Source organism: Eurypyga helias, unplaced genomic scaffold (assembly GCF_000690775.1).
Source record: "Eurypyga helias isolate BGI_N326 unplaced genomic scaffold, ASM69077v1 scaffold22768, whole genome shotgun sequence".
Classification (NCBI taxonomy): Eukaryota; Metazoa; Chordata; class Aves; order Eurypygiformes; family Eurypygidae; genus Eurypyga; species Eurypyga helias.
In genome coordinates this window covers 31,870-48,956 of record NW_010266719.1, presented here as the reverse complement: position 1 = coordinate 48,956, position 17,087 = coordinate 31,870, and the positions used below count along the sequence as shown (strand labels likewise).

Genomic DNA, 17,087 nt, shown 5'->3' with positions numbered 1-17,087 from the left:
CTTACGTATTGCAGTAGTGGTTGATCCTTTTAATGCTTGTTCATGTTGGAAAGGGAGGCAGGAAGACTAAGGAAGTTTATTGATAAGGTCTTCTGTTTGCATAGAGACTGTCAAGACAGTCCTTTAAAGACTGTCTTTCATGCTTCTTCCCAGACATCAACTTTCCACAGAATTCTTCAGTGTGTGTGTTTGCATCACTTTGCTCACCTTTTCCTTGAGGTGCATCAGCATGGGAAGTCAGCCGTGGAAGAGAGTGCAGTAACAGGAACAACACAGAGAAATGACAGTCATAAATCATTTTCCCATAAATATTTCTATGTACTTGGGGCGCTGATGGGAGCCCTAGAATGTCTAAGGAGTGGTGAGTTCAGACCTCGGTGGGGGTCCAGCTGCGGGCAGCTCTGACTTCCATGAGTAAATGGCCCGGGATCAGTCAGGATGGCACTCTGTGGATTGCATGCTGTGGGCTACAGGCAGCACCTTTTGGTGATCTGCATTCAGAACCAGGTTTTGAAAGTGGAATTGCAAACTTGACTACCTGGACATGTCCCTGTGTCCATCTGATAGTCAGAAATGTTGACTACCCCATACCTTACCCAGCAGCCAAGGAGTCCTAACTTTTGCAATCTGCTTTTGAAAACTTTGGCCAAAATGTTAGGTAGATGAGTCTTTTAAATGCAAAAGTATGTCTTTTCTGTTTGTCATGCTAAGTAGCTGGCAAAGGCACAGTAATGTCTTTAAAAGTTGAGTCTACTTCAGACTGAACATTTGGGTTTGTATCTGTTTTGGAAGCATAGTGTGGCTGTTTCTGTGTTTTTAGGAAGGAAAGTTTACTGTGAGAATGCAATTGCAGTTTTTAACTTCCCATCGCTATCATGAGAAAGGTAATTCATTCGAAAGGAACTGAAATCCAATGAGGTAACACCTTTTTTTTTTTTTTTTTTGACTGTAAATATCGTTTCCTATTCGTTATGTGTTTTTACACTGCTCACACAGAAGATGTCAAAGCTGCTTCTTTATGTTAGGACAATACTAGTTTAAAAAAAGGTATGCATGCAGCCACAAGAAAAACTGGGAAAATGAAAGTGCTGGGTAATTTTAATTTCTCTGTCACTCTTACAAGCCCATTCCACCAACAGCAAACTGCCACAACAGGAGACACTGAGCTCCAGCAGAACTTGGCCAGCTAGATCGTAGTTTGCTTTGTAAATACAAATGGCAAAAGTCAAGCAGCTGATATTTCCAGCGTTTCTCCCCCCCATCCAGCGTGGTTTTTTGGTGGGGTTTTGTTTGGTTTTGGTTTTTTTTTTTTTTTTTTTATATCTGCACCTTTTCCATTGGTGCAGTTTAAAATACCCTTTTACCCCGGGAGTTTAAACCCACTGGGGCTCCTGAGAGGAATGGTGAGAAGCTGCTGCAAAGGAAGCAATTGTCCCAGCAGGGCTGCAGAGCCCCCCTGAATGGCTGGGGCAGCCCCCAGCCGCAAACAGAAGGGGCAAGGGGAGAGGCACCATTCTTCAGGCTTTGGTATCTTCAAGGGTTCGCTGCTCCAGAGGCAAGTCCTGAGTGGGAAGAGCAGAGCTGGTGGGCAGCCAGTTCCTTCTGACGCTGGAGCAGCATTTCTCAGTGGCGAGCCTAGCAGTAGCCCACAAATAACAACCCTCAGAGGGTATCGTAGTTAAAGGATGGTGATGGGAAATGCATGAGCATCGGGGAGCAGCTCTCCCAGTGCACACAGAGAATGCAAACAGTGGGTGCTTTGTCCTGCGCAACCTGTGCTGGATTATTTTGAGAGTAACAGGAACCCCAAGTAGCTCATGTCTTCACTGTCCATTGCTAAAGGTCGGGTTATGTTGCACCATCCCCTGTGGCCACAGAGGGCTGAACGTTTGTGAATGGACTGAGATCTACAGGTCACTCACTCGCTGCCTCCTGAGTCACTCTGGAGGATCTAAAGTTGAGCGTGAAAATAAAAACAGTGTCGCTGGGCTTCTGTGTGGGCTGGGAAGATTGGGGGATTTGATTTTACCTCTCTGTGCATACATTCTCCTTATTCTTCATAAGTTTATATTTTTGCATCTTCCAAGCAGGGTTCTTATCTATAGCTGTAACGTCTAGCCCAGTGGCTTTGCAGTGTTCCTTCAATAAAAATGGAAGTTACGTTCCAATTTGCTTGTGGTTGCCTGTGACTGTAGGTTTTTCTCTCAGTCCTGTAGCACAAAGCTTGTGTGCAGACCACAAAAAACACAAGGAAATCTGTGATTTATGATTTGCATGTGCTGCAGGCACAAGAGCTGCAGCGATCGCTGATGGAAGAGTGAAATGTGGCAGATTAATATATGACTTTTGTGTTTAACTGTTCATGAAAAATGAACAATGTGGTGCATGTGTTCTCTTTTTTGACAGTGTTAAACAAATGATGTGAAAGGTTTAATGTTTCTGCAACTCTGTATGTCCAACATGGCCTTCGTATAAAAGTTAGAGTTATACTAAGCTTAGTCTCAGTCAGAGATAAATGCACTAGAAACTTAAGCCAGGTTTATGTGCGTTTTTTGAAGCATGGTCTCATTTCCATGTCATCTTCATAAAAAGTCAGAGAATCAGCAGGTTTTTAGTAACTATGTTGGAAAACATTTCATATTTTTTCAAGGTTACATTTTGCAAAATATTTGTTTATCTGTAGTGTTTAGTTGGTGGTGCCAACGTTTCTTTGGAAGTAAACTGCATTGTAAAGTTTTGAAAGAAAATGTTTTGAATGACTAGTCAAATCTGTCTCAAAATTCAAAACTGTCAAAATACCAACTTGGAAATGTATGAAAACTGCATTTTGCCACCTGTGACATTTTTTTTCTTTGCTTAGTTTGGTTCTCAGTTTGTGTGCTCTGCCATAAAAGGCTCAGGTTTACCCCCAGAGGAAGGCAGAAATTCCTTCTTCCCTTGGGAACCTGCTGAGCCTGCTCCAGGGAGGAAAGCTTTCACAGGCAATCGAGTTCAGGAAGTGCACCTCCCGGTCAAAGGAAGGACCGGGAACCTGTAATTCGCATCCACGTCAGTGGGTCAGTGAGGAGCCAGCAGTGAGGAACCAGTCTCAGAGGGGATGCTCTCTCCCCAAGGCAAGTGGGAGTCTGAGCCAAATCTGCTGCATCTCAGGGCACTGAATGACTGAAGGCAAAGCTGAAAATAATGACCAAAGCTGAAAACCATGCTAAGAGAAAAATTTTGAATAATTCTTTTTATTCCTGTTCTCTCTTCTCAGACTGTAATACTTTTGTTGTTGTGTCACAATTGTACTTTTAAGACTAGGAGAACCTTTGTTTTACATGTTAAAGGCCTTCCAATTTCCTGTGGGAGTTCATTGTAGAAGAACACCTATGAACATCTACTTCCAAGCTCTTGATAACTGTGGTCCTGTCAGAACAGTTCCCTTTAGAAGACCTTGAAAAGTCCCGTATTTTGGCACAATAGCTGTGAGAGATCTGCGCTCTGAGAAATGTCTTTCGTCAGATTACAAGGCTTAGTGAAGTTTTATCTACCCGTGCTTGTAAGCTTTGAAGTTGAAAGTTAGGACTCTGCTGCTGGAGATGGGCTCTGTAGAGTTTCTCTTTCCTTAGGGGAAAGTAGGAAATTTCCTTTTGATGAACTACACCCGGTGACACCAAGTTGTTTTAAATCCATGTCGTTGTCCTGACAACATTAACTCCTAGCTTAGAAAAGCAAGACAGCATTGGTCAATACCTACAATGAAAGTTAGGAATGGAAATCCCCTTGAAATCAGGAGCAGAGTCCATACCCCTTTTGAACGTCATGATGCTGGTACCCCTCCCCCCTGCACCCCACCGGTGCTGTCTGCAGGGTTCAGACATGCTCTGCAGCCTGGAAAATCTCTGCAGAGTCTGGTCCGGTCATGTAAATGGGCCCCTGGGGTCCCCAGAGAGCCACTCCGAAACCGCCATTGGCTTCATTCGTGGGGGCTTTTCGACACAGCCAGTCAGAGTGGTCTGGCCTCTGTCTTTAGCGGTGCAGGCGCTCTTCCTGGGAAATAATCTGCTAAATTCCTCTGCAGGTTTGGGCTGTGTTGTTGCTTTTATGGTTACCAGGTAGGATTTTTTTTTTGTGTTTTAAAACTTGTAGTTTGTTAGAATTTTTTTTTTTTTCAATATTATATTTGTGGTACTTTAGGTAACGTAATTAAAACCTGAGAGATTTTGTGTGGCAAATTAACCCCAGCTGGTCTGGGATTCTATCCTTGGCAGTGTGTAAGTAACACATCAGTGGTGATTCTTAAAAGAAAAATCCTGTGTAACAGATTCTTCAGGTCACCTGACTTGCTTAAGGGGAGAGAACTGAAGACATACCAGACACCAAGTTCAGTTCAAGTTCACATTTATTTCTGATTTCAGTCACTGATTGCAATGAAAGCGTAGGCACCACTGCATCCAGGGGAGATGCACGCATGAGGTGAAACTTACAGTTTTGCAGAAATATCAGAGTTGTCATTACAAACACCTCATCCCCATGTTGGGCTTTCTTTGGGTGTTGCAGAAATATTGCTTAGTTCCATGTAATTTTTACATATGTGTTGCCTGTTCATTGTTTAGTGTGTTTTCTGTACCCAGCGGTATTGTGAAAAACAGTTTCTGAGGCAAGTGTTTGCTAATTTCTTTTCTTTGATATCTTGGGAGAGTGGATTTAAGGCCATGAAGGTAATCGTAACGTGCTTTTGTTGCAGGAGGACTGTAATCTTGTTTACAATAAGAAAGGAAGCATTACATAGCAAATGTTTTGTACTGTAGGTGTGAAAACATTTCAGGATTTTACTGGTTCAAATATTTTCACATAATCATAGTCTGAAGCTCTCTCTTCAGAAAGTGGTTCTGATAAATGTGAGCCAGTATGGCCTATTTTGATTTAAATCTTCCTTTGTAATTAACAAAAGCCAAATGGTTATAGAAAATAAGTTCCGTGTTGTTTCAATTTTAAAATCTCTGAGAACTGTATATGTTGAGGTATGAATTTTTCTGAAATTGATTAATGACATTCTGAATATATCTTGGCTTTTTCAGCTATCTTGTTAGTTGGATGAAGTATCAAACACGTGTGGTAATTCTGATGTTTGGTGTCTTGTGATAATGCCAAGGGCTGAATAATGCTCATCTGCCTCTGAAGTCAACAAACAATTCAGGACACAGATAACCCTTAAGTCTTTGTAGATATCCATCTTCTTGTGGATATAGCCATTAATAATGAGGCCATAAAAGAGGAGAAGGCAAACTTGAATCTGATTGTGACTCTGGTGTGTCCTGGCCAGATTGGCAGGGGTGCCAGAAACAGCAGCTTGATCTATTGTCATTTTATCTACCTTAAATGCTCTTTCTTTTTAAGTAAAGCTATCTTCCTATGCATTTTGCACCACCCTTTATAGACTCTACCTTCAAGCCTGGCGTTATTGCAAGACTGTTTTGTTGGTCTGTATGGTAGGGGGGAACCATTGACTTGCACTTTGTCATGACAGATTTACGGCACAGGAAGACCACTTGAAAGTATGTTTTAAACTTCTTTCAAACAGAATTTTTTGTGTGTTTGATCTGGAGGAGGCAGCATGTACCTTCCTGGGGTCCCAGAGAATGGAACCGAATGCAGGACAGACTCCTCTGTCTAAGCTTTGAAGTTGAAAGAACAAACTTTCATCATTGTTGAAGACCTATTCCAAACTCGTTTTGATGTGTAGTGTCTGACATTTAAGCATGCTATAATAGGTAGGGAAGAATACAAGGTATTCATAAGGTTTGGAGCAACTAGGCATTTTTAAATAAAAGTTTAAGATAGGTATTCATTGGCTCTTTTTTTACTCAACTTCGTTAAAATTGCAAAGTTGTCTTCTGTTGCTAACATTCCATTGCCTTACAGTTAATGCTGCAGTGATAAGTCATATGCTAATCTGTTTTGGGATGCTAGACTGCATGGAGGGAAATGAGTAAACTCTGTTTCCCAGGAGATAAAAGCTCAATTTTACTTGTATCTACTATTGGTGACACTATTAATTACAATTGCCCATACCTGCCTTGTTCTTTAATGGTTTTATTGTCATTTATGATAAGATGGTACTCTTTTAAAGAAAAAAACGTCTGACAAGTTAATATCACATGCCTGTCACATTTCATATAAATAAAATATAAATAAAATGTATACTGTACTGTAGAAGACTGAAATATATCAAATTTGTGATATGCACATACAGAAACCCTAGCTATACAAACAGAGGTCAGTTTCACTCGGCAGTCTAAATTTCATTTTCTTATGAATTTAAGTTTGCTTTAGAATTATTTTGCAACATAGCAGATTTAATTTATTAAATAGAATTAAGCTAGGAGCTAAAATAAATTTTAAAAATATGCTGGTCACTTTTATATTTGGATTTCCCAAGCATTTCTCTCATGGCTTCATTCTTTCTCATATTTCATGGCACATTTCTGTGAAAAGTAAATGAATCACCCACATATATAAAAATATTTCTTAACACAGTCAGATGGGTATGGATTTATACATACAGAAATTTACACACGCACACACAACACGCACAGTTATATAAAATATGGTCTTAGAATACGTCTGTGTATAGCTATACAGAATACTTGGTGTTATGTTGTAGAACCCTTGGGTAAGTTTTTATGGATTTGATTTACTGGTTTACCAAGTTGATTCATTATTTGTATATGATTTTTTGCTGCTGGGTGGCCATAATTTACAATTCTGGACCTAGTTAACTCTGTGGGTGCCTAGAGTTTTCTGTATGAACATCTCCAACTATTGTTTAAAGAAATAAATGAAGTGGACTTGCTTGAATGAACAATTTAGTCATGAGGAGCAAAATATGGTGAGGCAGGCAGGTCAGAAAATAGCTTTCAATAGTTTTTTTGTATATATTCTCTAATGTACATACAACAATCCATACGTGTTACAGGCAACTGAAGATCATCTGTGAACCACTGATCCCAACCTTTTTTCTCTCATCAGTATTCAGTGCTATTCCTGTATTCTCTGTTTGCAGAGCCCTGATAAATTTACTGGTAGGCACAGAACAGAATCCTGAAGAGGCGTGAAAAGTCAGAAAGTGCCTTGGCATCATTTCTGTATAAATGAAACATGATACTTACTTCCATCTTTTCAAAATTGGACTTAAAGCTTTGGCAGTTAGCAAAGCAATTCTTTTCCCATGATAGGCAACATCTACCAGAGTAGTGTAATAAAATTGTTTGCTATATCTTTTTTACTAGGAAGAAAGGACTTCTCTTTGTATTCAATATGGAAACAACTCTTCGGGAGGTTTGGGACGAAATGTTACACTGCTTGTCATTTTTCAAACCATTATATCATGTGCTACTATAAAGTCCAGCTGGTGTGTTCTGGGGCAAAGGCACAAGTATGAGAAGAGCCGAAGTACTCAAATTATAAAACACCACGATTAACTGTTAAGTATCCACAGACTGTGAATAGTTCTCATTTTCAGGATTTGCCCCCACAGGTGATTTGGCTCTTTACTGCTCTAAATACTGGATATGAACTTACAGTACTGGACGTACTGGATATGAACTTAGTAAGACAAAGAAAAGCAGCTGTGATTCTTTGTGTTCCTACAAGAACTCACATGGATGTATTTCACTGTCTACTTCGTTACTTAAAGCCACTGGTCTACAGTCCGTAGGTATTTCTAGGATTTCCTATTGAGAAAAAAGGTGGAGAACTTTCCATAGAAAAGATAAATTTGTCAGAGACACAGCTTTGAATTGCAATGTCTTGTTAATAAATAGAAGGGCTTGATCAATCTTACTGCGATGGTGGGTATCTAATTGTTAAAATTTAGCGGAAAACTTGGGTAATGACCCAATAGCGGAAGTACGCTTTCTTCTAGCCATCTGTGAATGCTCTGGTTACAGACATATGTAATTCCACATGCACTTGTGGTACATTTTATTATAACTGTGTAATTCGTCACAATTCAATGTGGCATAGCCATCACTGTAGCTAAGTTCTAAACTCTCCTTCTGTTTTAAGGAAAACAAAAAACCAAACAAGATCAGCAGAAGAAAACCCCTAGGAAAAATAAACCAGATTCATTCAGAATTCCGTCTTGGAAGCACAGCTTCCTTCAGTAGGCATGTCATGTCTTTGGAAGTCTACCTCAAAGTCCATGAGGGAATGTTTCCTCTGCCTCTCCTTCATTATGTAAATCTCAAATAAGTTGGAAGAAAAGCAGCTTGCAATGATTTTTGTAGTTTGTTGAAATTTTTCTGCTTTAATGCTTCTCTCCATCTATGCTTTGAAGAGAGTCTTGTGGTGATTCCTAGGATAGTTCTTGCTGCAGGTTACAATTTGTGCAGAATATGGAGTTGTGTCATATTGTAATGGGTTTGAATGGGATTTTCTTAAGTGCTAAAATCAGGAGCACGAATGCTACTGAATGTGGGTAGGACTTAAGAGCTTAAGACATGAAAATTCCTGCTTTCAGTTTATGTAGATTCGAAATCATCAACTGACTTGGTAAACTCATGTGGTACGTCAATCCGTTTCTTTGCTAATTCCAGCACATTCAGTATTGATATACATGAAAAGTATGTTTTTCTGCGTATGTATCTGGATATACAGATCCCCCAAAATGCATCTGGAAATATTTCTAAATTTTTTTTTAAAGATTTCCTTTGCATAGGTTAATTGGAAAAAACTGGCTTTCTGTGAGTTAGGGAGAGGTAAAACAGGAATAAATGCAGGTAGACTTCTAGTTGTATTTTACATTCTCTTCTCATGTTTACTAGTTCAGGTGGTCAACAATCCACAGTGCACAAAGATTCTTAGAAAATATGCATTTGCAGGTCACCTTTATTTTTTCATTCTTCATGCATCAAATCCCCATTGAAATTTCATCATTACTAGATTTCTGGATGATAAAGGACATATCTTTTCTGTTCTCAAACGAGCGCCAAAGGCAAAAGAATGAAATTTGTATGCAACACTATCTGGGTTACACACACATGTTCATTTATCTCAATAACTGACTGTCATCTCTGTCTGCGTACATCTTACAATGATAATAAGAGCCCAGCGCTGCTCAAGATGTCAAATTTTCAGGGATAGATTTCTAGCTGCAGGCACCTTGAGCAATATACTTCATATTGAGAACACTCTTCTCCTTGTCACTGACCACATTAAACCCTTTCATGTAGCTTCATATGTGGCTTTTATTGATTGTGTCCTTCCCTCCATGCCTTGAACTGCAGTGGTTTTCGCATGTGATTGGACTCATAAGCACAAGTTCGCTTAAAAATGTAATTAATGTAGTTCAGCAATGGTTTTGTATATTAAAGTAAACGTGGTACGTATTCAGCTGCCTACACAAATTCTGCTGCATTTGGGTGAACTTTGAAACTTGTTCAAATATTTTGTCAATCTAATGGGAAAGTAAATACTTTTGAAGGAAGATATTTTTGTATGCATTTAATATAGATTTTTATATAAAATAATAAGGTTTGGAATCACAAAAGGGAAGTAAGTTTTCTAGTTTTGGGGTTATTGGAATTCCATTATCTTCCAAAAACTGAATTCAGAATTAAGAGCAGAATGTTATTAATTTCCCAATAAGGACTGAATTGCTTCTGCCCAGCTGCTTATCAGCCTTTAAAATTACTTATTTAAAGGTGAAGAACTAAAGAATATAAAATTTCCTTTGCTTCCTTAAGAAATGAAAACCAAAACAAACACAAAATTCGTGAATAATAACAGGCATGACCAGCGGTAGCATCATGTACACATATTTCTTGTCAAGAAAAAGTAATTGTAGTTCTTGATGTGAAAATGGGACTTGTGTCATCTTAGTGCTAATTTTTACTCTCCACCTGATTATATCAAACTGATTTTTACTCTCCACCTGATTATATCAGTAGTACATAGGAAGGAATTGTACTCCAGCAAGCATTAAACAGGCTGTTGAACAGCCAGTATTGCTTTACGCGGAATGAAGAAAAATGTAAATAGGGGTCCTAATCTGAGAGGTTTTAACATACTGATGTAAAACTAAGAGGCAAGCCTTTTGCATATGAGAAGGAAATGAGGTTAATAGCAATTTTTTTTTCACTTTTTTGTATGATTTAGAAAATCCCTGATGATTTGTTTTGTTTCATTATCTGTAACAAAACCTTTTCCAAGATAAAAACTATTAAATTGCTAGTTCACATTAAATTGTATTTTATTATCCTTGATTTGTCCTAGATCAGAGGAGGAAAGCTTATGATCACATACACAAGAAAGAATGATGCTGGCAAATATGTTTGTGTCGGAACAAATATGGTGGGAGAACGTGAAAGTGAAGTTGCGGAGCTCACTGTTTTAGGTAAGAACTCCTCCTCTAAGACTGTGTTAATGAGAATGTCCAACTTTTTTTTTTTTCCTAGCAAGCCTTTTCTTTAGGATCATTCTCATTTATTTCCTGTTCAGTGTTTATGTTGAAAACGTTTTTGTTGTGGTTGTGTTCTAGCAAGCGGGTGGCAATTAATGGCTTTGTGATCCACCCTGGACTGTTTTTGCGATCAGAAGACACTTTCTTAGTTCTCAAACTGAAAATAATTTCAGTGTTCACTGACTGCATCAGTATTGTAAAATAATAGCAAAACAAAAATTAACATCACCAAGAAATGGAGGCTTAATTTTTCCCTCTTTTTCAGGAAAATGGGAATTTCTTAAATAATTGTTCTTTCATTTACAGTTGTGTATACTGAGTGGTGTAAAGATACAACAGGTCTACATGTTGAAGTGGTCCTAGTGATAGAACCTCTAAACATCGAAAAATGTGGTTTTAATTAAGATAACTGGGCTTAGGTGAAAACTCCTTTTTTTTTTTGTTGTTGCTATTGCAGAAAAAAAGCTGTAACTCTAAGTGCAGTCTCAGAATTCCTTCAGCATGGGAGAGTTGCCTTATGATCACTGTGGATGCAGCTTTGTTAGTTTTCATTCAAAATGTGTCCCTTGTTACTTCAAAGTAGGGGAGGCTGGAGATACCTATTTCTTCTGCAGTAACAATTAAGCTGTTTTATCATCACAGGATGAGAATATCCAAGCCATGTTTCCGAAAAAAACTGGTTTCCATCACAGTGCTCGTGCAGTAGTCCTGGCTTTTTTTGTGCTTAGTTTTGTTTTGCTTTTTGTTTGTTGTGTGGGGTTTTTTGTGGTGTTTTGTTTTGTTTTTTTAATTCAGGTTTAAGAGCTGTCTTGTCAGTCTTTGGCACTTTTATCTGTTTTCACTACTTCTTAGAGTTAGGACTAAGGTAACTTGAAGTCCTGTTCATAGGGTTTTTTTGAAGCAGGCATTTCCATAATATTATGCAGTTTTATGCCATCTTAAAGTTGTGAATAACCAGCAGATGGTTTGTAACTTTTTAGAAGCTAAGGAAGACTTCCTATGATCCACCATACTATTTTCTTGGTGGTTTTGTTGTTGTTTTTGGGTTTTTTTTCATTGGTTGGTTGGGTTTTTTTTTTTAATTTATAGGCACTTTTAAAGTGCCTTGAGAGGAAGCTTATTTTCAAATAGACTTCTAGGACTTCCAAGCAACATCTAGAATTTGAAGTTGTGGTTACATGAGTAAAGTCCTGACACTGGGCTCCTAGTTAACCATACCAGCTAATTGTTCATCACTAGTCTACTACTTACCAAGGAATCATGGTATGGACTGTTACATAATCCAGGCTGGAAAGTATTACTCTTGCTGAGCACCTGTAAGATGGATACATTGCAGAGAGAGGCCTGTCTTTGCCTTTTTCTTTATCTCGTTTTTCCTTCAAACATATTTCTGATTTTCAGCCTGGGAAAACTAGTGAGCATTTCTTTTAAAACAGGACAGTGAAGCTTTGAATGTCTTACTAGTCTGTGTCTAGAAATCTTTAATACACCTTATTTTTTCAACTCAGGCCTTAGATATGCATGAAAAAGCATGAGAAACATGCTGACTTAGTATATTAAAATCTTTCAACATAAATCTTCTGGTTATGAGTTTTGGTCATTTAGAAGTTGAACACCTGCTTTTAGGTCTCTGCTTTAGATCAGAGGAAGGATTGCGTGCCAGAAACTGTAATATTAGAAAGTTTCAATGTGATCCTTGCTAAGCTTTCCTTGTACGTACCAAATAATTGTGTGACAAAGATAGATACTTAAGTCAGTGCTCGTATTCCTTATCTGTTTATGCGTTTGAATAAGAGGGTTATGAATGGGCAGACAAGAGCTCTTGGACTGTTACTCTTCCTTTAGGAAACAGATCTAGAGAACAATGTGCCTCTTGTGGGTTTTGCTGTTGTGCAGCAGTCCTGGCCTTACCAGATTAGTCCTTTTTTTCTTGCATAATTAAGTTGAATATTCTCCCCAAACTATTCCTACTCTGAAGTTTAATCTGGAATGTTCATTTCTTGCATTCAGATTGCGTTATTACTGCACCTGCAAGAGAGGGGCCAAGGGAATGTCTGTTTGTATTTTTTTAATTCACAGCTAAATTCATGTCTGTACATCTGTGTTTAATTTCTCACTTCTTGTGTATGAACCCAGGCTAGAACTAACAGCTTAAAGACCAACTTACTATTTCATGTAACTTTATGTGCCTGGCACTGCAGGCAAAGGTAAGTTTTCTACAACACAAGTTTCCAGTTGGTCTGGACATCCCTGAGAATAAAGGAAGGTTTTTTATAGGGTTTTGTTCCGCTCACATTTCCACTTCAGTCCTTTTTAAATCATTCTCAAAAGTTTTATAATACTGAACCTCTATATCTTTATCTACCAAGTCCAAGTAATACTCAGAATCACCTTTTTCAAGCACAAATGTGAGACACTAAGAATATGGGATTCTCTTTATCCTTCTGTCTGGTGCTTTTGTACTCCTGTGAGAGATCTGTGGCTTATTTTTGGGTATTCACACTTCCAGATTGTGCCAATGGCCTCAGACTCTTCCAGTTACAGGGTGATGATATTTATATCTTTAATATATACAAGTCGAAACATGCAACTGCCTTCTCAACTCCCTCAGAGCTTTCACAGGTTTATAGGCAAAAAGGTCACCTGCCTCAGGCAATGGAACCTGCCAAGCACTCTCCTGTTAAACCTTCCCTGCCCTTGTATGGACATCCTATTGTATTTTCATCCTCTGCTGCCTTTCTCGATGGGTAATCAATCTTTCCTGGAGTATCCCAGAAATTGCTAAAAACACTTCCCTTCTGTGTGTGTGTGCAACCCTCACTGCACTCAAGCCTGGTGTGGAACTGCGGAACTAGGAATAGCCCAGCACCCTAAAGCTTCAAACCCCGTTACAGGTAGAAAATTGTGTCGATCCCTTTCCTGAAATTTCCAGCTAGCAGCTGGGTTGCCAGAATAGCACAGCCTGCACGGAGATACTCTTGTTTCAGACAGCCTGAGAAAAAGTATTCAGCAATTAACCTGACTCTGGTGAGCCAAGACTTGGGTCACCATGTCCTACAGTGTGACTCAGGGATAACGGCAGTTTTTATGAACAAAAATTATAGAGAGGACACTGTGAGGGTTTTCTGACTTGTTTTATTTCACATGCGCTAGTGAAAGGCAACGTTGGAAGTGATTGCATCAAACACTGCCTGCTGCTGACACCCGCAAGCGGCCTCACAGATAGTGTGCTGAGCCTTACCTGACCTTCAAGTGTAGAGGCACCATTAGGCAAAACCTCCAGGGCGATAATGTTTGGTTTGTGCCTTCTGTCTTCTTGAAGCAGAGCAGCAGATGAGTGGTCGTTTGTCTGGGGCCTTGCAGCAGGATCTGAGCATCAGTGTCTCCTTGGATTTTCTGTGTGGGTTGTGTTTTCCTTTAGCTGTATGAGCTGAGATGGCGATACAGAAGTAGGGAAGTCGCCGTTTGCATCCTGAGCCACTGCTGACCCTGTCTGCTTCCTGTGCTGTGTTCGTAGCGCTAGCCGTCTGCGAGGCTACGGATTTTCTTCCTTGGGCTGGGAGCAAAGGGACCAGCGGAGAGGCACCTCCATCAGATTCATCACCCTGCTCCCCCTACCTCTAACAGCCACGGTTCAGGGAGAATCACAATTTGGGCACAGAACTGCTGAACTAATCCCGGTTTTCTTTCCTTTCCTTTTAGAAAGACCATCTTTCGTGAAGAGACCAAGTAATTTGGCTGTAACTGTGGATGATAGTGCAGAGTTTAAGTGTGAGGCAAGAGGTGACCCAGTCCCTACAGTAAGATGGAGGAAAGATGATGGGGAATTACCAAAAGCAAGGTGCAGTACACTGAGTTACGTTTTTTATGACATCTAGCTTGATATACAATGTAGCCATTCAACATTTGACAGCTGGCACTTCCTTTTCTTGAATGGAGAAGGCCTGGCTTGGTCTAGCAAGACATTTCTAATTACCATTAGAAATTAGAGCTCTAATTGAAGTTATGATTTATATTGAAACTTAAGAACAGCTTGTTCTCAAGCTTTTGTTGTGACAACACATGACAAATACAACAAAAAATAACTAAGCTCAGTCACTAATATTTGTTACAGATTGATTTTTCACCTAAGGAGCCTTTTGTAATTACTAGAAATTTTGGAGAGTGTATAACAAGTAGCAAAGTCAATTACAACATCAAAAAATACATATTGGAATTGCAATTGATCCAAAATGTAGTCTGGTAACGTAGAAAGCTGCCGTGGTTTTGTTGCTAAGCTTCCAATAACTTTATTTTTCTATTATTGCTCTAATTCAGGCCAAAAAGTAAAAACACCTTATTAAAAAAAATAACATTCTGTGATAGAAATAGTATTTATTTATTTACTTAGAATTCCCAATTACCAACTAAAAACCTATTAGGGGAGGGGTGAATGAAAAAATCCTATAACAGTGGGCTCCGGCCATCCAAATCTAGCCTCCTGGTAATCTAGTCTATAGCTGTTATAAAAATTGTAGTATTTCTAAGAGAAAAATCTACTTCCCATAAAGAGAAACACATTGACTGCATTATACTAAGAAGAGAAAAAAGGTGATGAAAGGAGAGTAAATGGTAAAAGGCCACGTTAATGTTTTTAAAAAATTATAGAATGAGTTGTGATTTATCTTGACTTTCAAGCAATTCTGATCTTGAGAACACTATTTTCTTTTCAACCATATTACAGATGCCCTTTATTCAGATGGAAAAACTGTAAGGAGAATAATAACTATTATATTTACTTGTTAAAAGAGTTCTAACAATTAAAACATTCTGCGTTAGAGCTTTACGATTGTATTATGCCAGTCTACTAATGTCAGTAAAACCGACTCACATTGAGAAGGAAATCAGAATACGGTTTTCAAATATCTAAATATATTTTGCTTTTTAAACTTTTATTTTTACATCATCGAATTATAAGGATTTGTTTGGTTTTATTTCTAAGGGAAATGTAGAAATTAAAATATTTGAGAGCAAACCCACCATATTTTTACACTTTGCAGAAACTGTACAAAGTTCTATTATACCTATTCATTGTCTATTACTGTGTGTATCTAAAGGTACGAAATCCGTGATGATCATACCTTGAAAATCAGGAAAGTTACGGCAGGAGACATGGGCTCATATACTTGTGTTGCAGAAAATATGGTTGGAAAAGCTGAGGCATCAGCAACACTAACGGTTCAAGGTAAGAATGTTTCTTTGCATAGTATACCAATCTAGAATGAAATTGATCTTTTTTGCATGGTAACTGTATAGAATTGCTGTGCGCAGACTAGTTGAGTCTACACACAACTATTAGAGTTGTGACTTATGCAGGAACTCTGTGCTGTGTTATAAAGAGAAATGAGAAAATATGAACTTGGTTTCAGTTCTGTTAAGTTGAAGCACTTCACATGTAACATTTTTTGTAAGCAGTCTTTACATCATTGGGATGTGGAACGGAATATATTTTGAACTTCAGTGTGATCAGAATCATGTCACTTGGAATCTTTGTATCTGAAACCCTAACAGAAAGAAGAAAACCAGTGTTACCAAATGACATTGTTTTAACTCTAAAGGAAGGAGTTATAAGTTCAAATATCTGCCAGATTTTTCAATTAAATATAGTAAAGGAGCAGTGAATGATAAATCTGTTTGTGTATCTTTTAATACACTAACCCAGACCACTGGAATTGCTGTTGGTTTTTCATTATAAAAGCGTATCGTAACACTACCGTTTCTTTGTAAGATAAAAATTCGGTGGAACTCAGTGAACTAATATGTATAAAAATCCTTCATTGCCTTTATATACACAATCCAGATGTTCACTATTCAGATAATCCCTCTCTTCCTTTCCTGGCTAGCAGACAGGCAATGATGTCATCCTGATGTTTTTTTCTAAGCAGTGATGGTCCTGTCCTTTTCTCTGTTCAGTGGGAATTAGTCATTATGGAGTTCTGGGGAAGTATAGGCTTAAAAGTATTTTATTTGGTAACAGACCTCTATTCTGACACATTTACTGTAACAGGAAGGGTCTTGTCCTTAGCTTGCTCTCCCTTTTCCACCAAAAGTATTTGGTGTCCTTAACATCTGTGGCTGTTAGGAAAATAGAAATTGTTTTGTTGAAGCTCTCATAAACCCAAGAATTTTGAGGAGTTCTGTTTTGTTAGTCACCATGACGTTTATACATCAAAACTGATATCTTATGTTTGCAAAATAACCAGCCCTTATGCCCAGTGTTTTAGAATAAAAGACTAACATGTGAGACATAGGGACAGTTTATTCAAAAGTAAACACTGAATTATTTTTTTAAATGGCGATTTGTTCTGAAAATCACATCTTGTATCAACTGTGACTCTTGTAAAATGTTAGTACTAAGAAAATGTGCTTTATGACTGGTTGAGCAGTTACATTTTTGGAAGTAAGCTATTGGTAGCCCTAACCCTTCGCAGACTTATTCAAAATAATAAGCAAACACGTTCTTGTAATCCCATTTAGGTTAACAGTGCTACTTAGATATGAAATGAAAAAACTAGGTAGCTGTTAGAGATCTAGAGTGAGATCTCGGAAATTTTTATAATAAAATGGCACTTTTGTGGAACATGATCCTAAGTCTTGATTC

At 38.4% G+C, this 17,087-nt stretch overlaps 1 protein-coding gene across 1 annotated transcript in view; it reads left to right on the top strand.

Moving 5' to 3' along the window:
• Positions 1 to 10,006: 10,006 nt before the first annotated feature.
• LOC104513749 (roundabout homolog 1) overlaps positions 10,007 to 17,087 on the top strand; it is a gene marked incomplete at its 3' end in the record, with an annotated part of 38,912 nt that continues 31,831 nt past the window's right edge. The window contains exons 1-4 of the mRNA XM_010157203.1: positions 10,007 to 10,018; positions 10,261 to 10,381; positions 14,150 to 14,288; positions 15,544 to 15,671. Of these exons, the coding sequence (XP_010155505.1) occupies positions 10,007 to 10,018; positions 10,261 to 10,381; positions 14,150 to 14,288; positions 15,544 to 15,671 (400 nt within the window). The remainder of the gene's footprint in view (positions 10,019 to 10,260; positions 10,382 to 14,149; positions 14,289 to 15,543; positions 15,672 to 17,087) is intronic.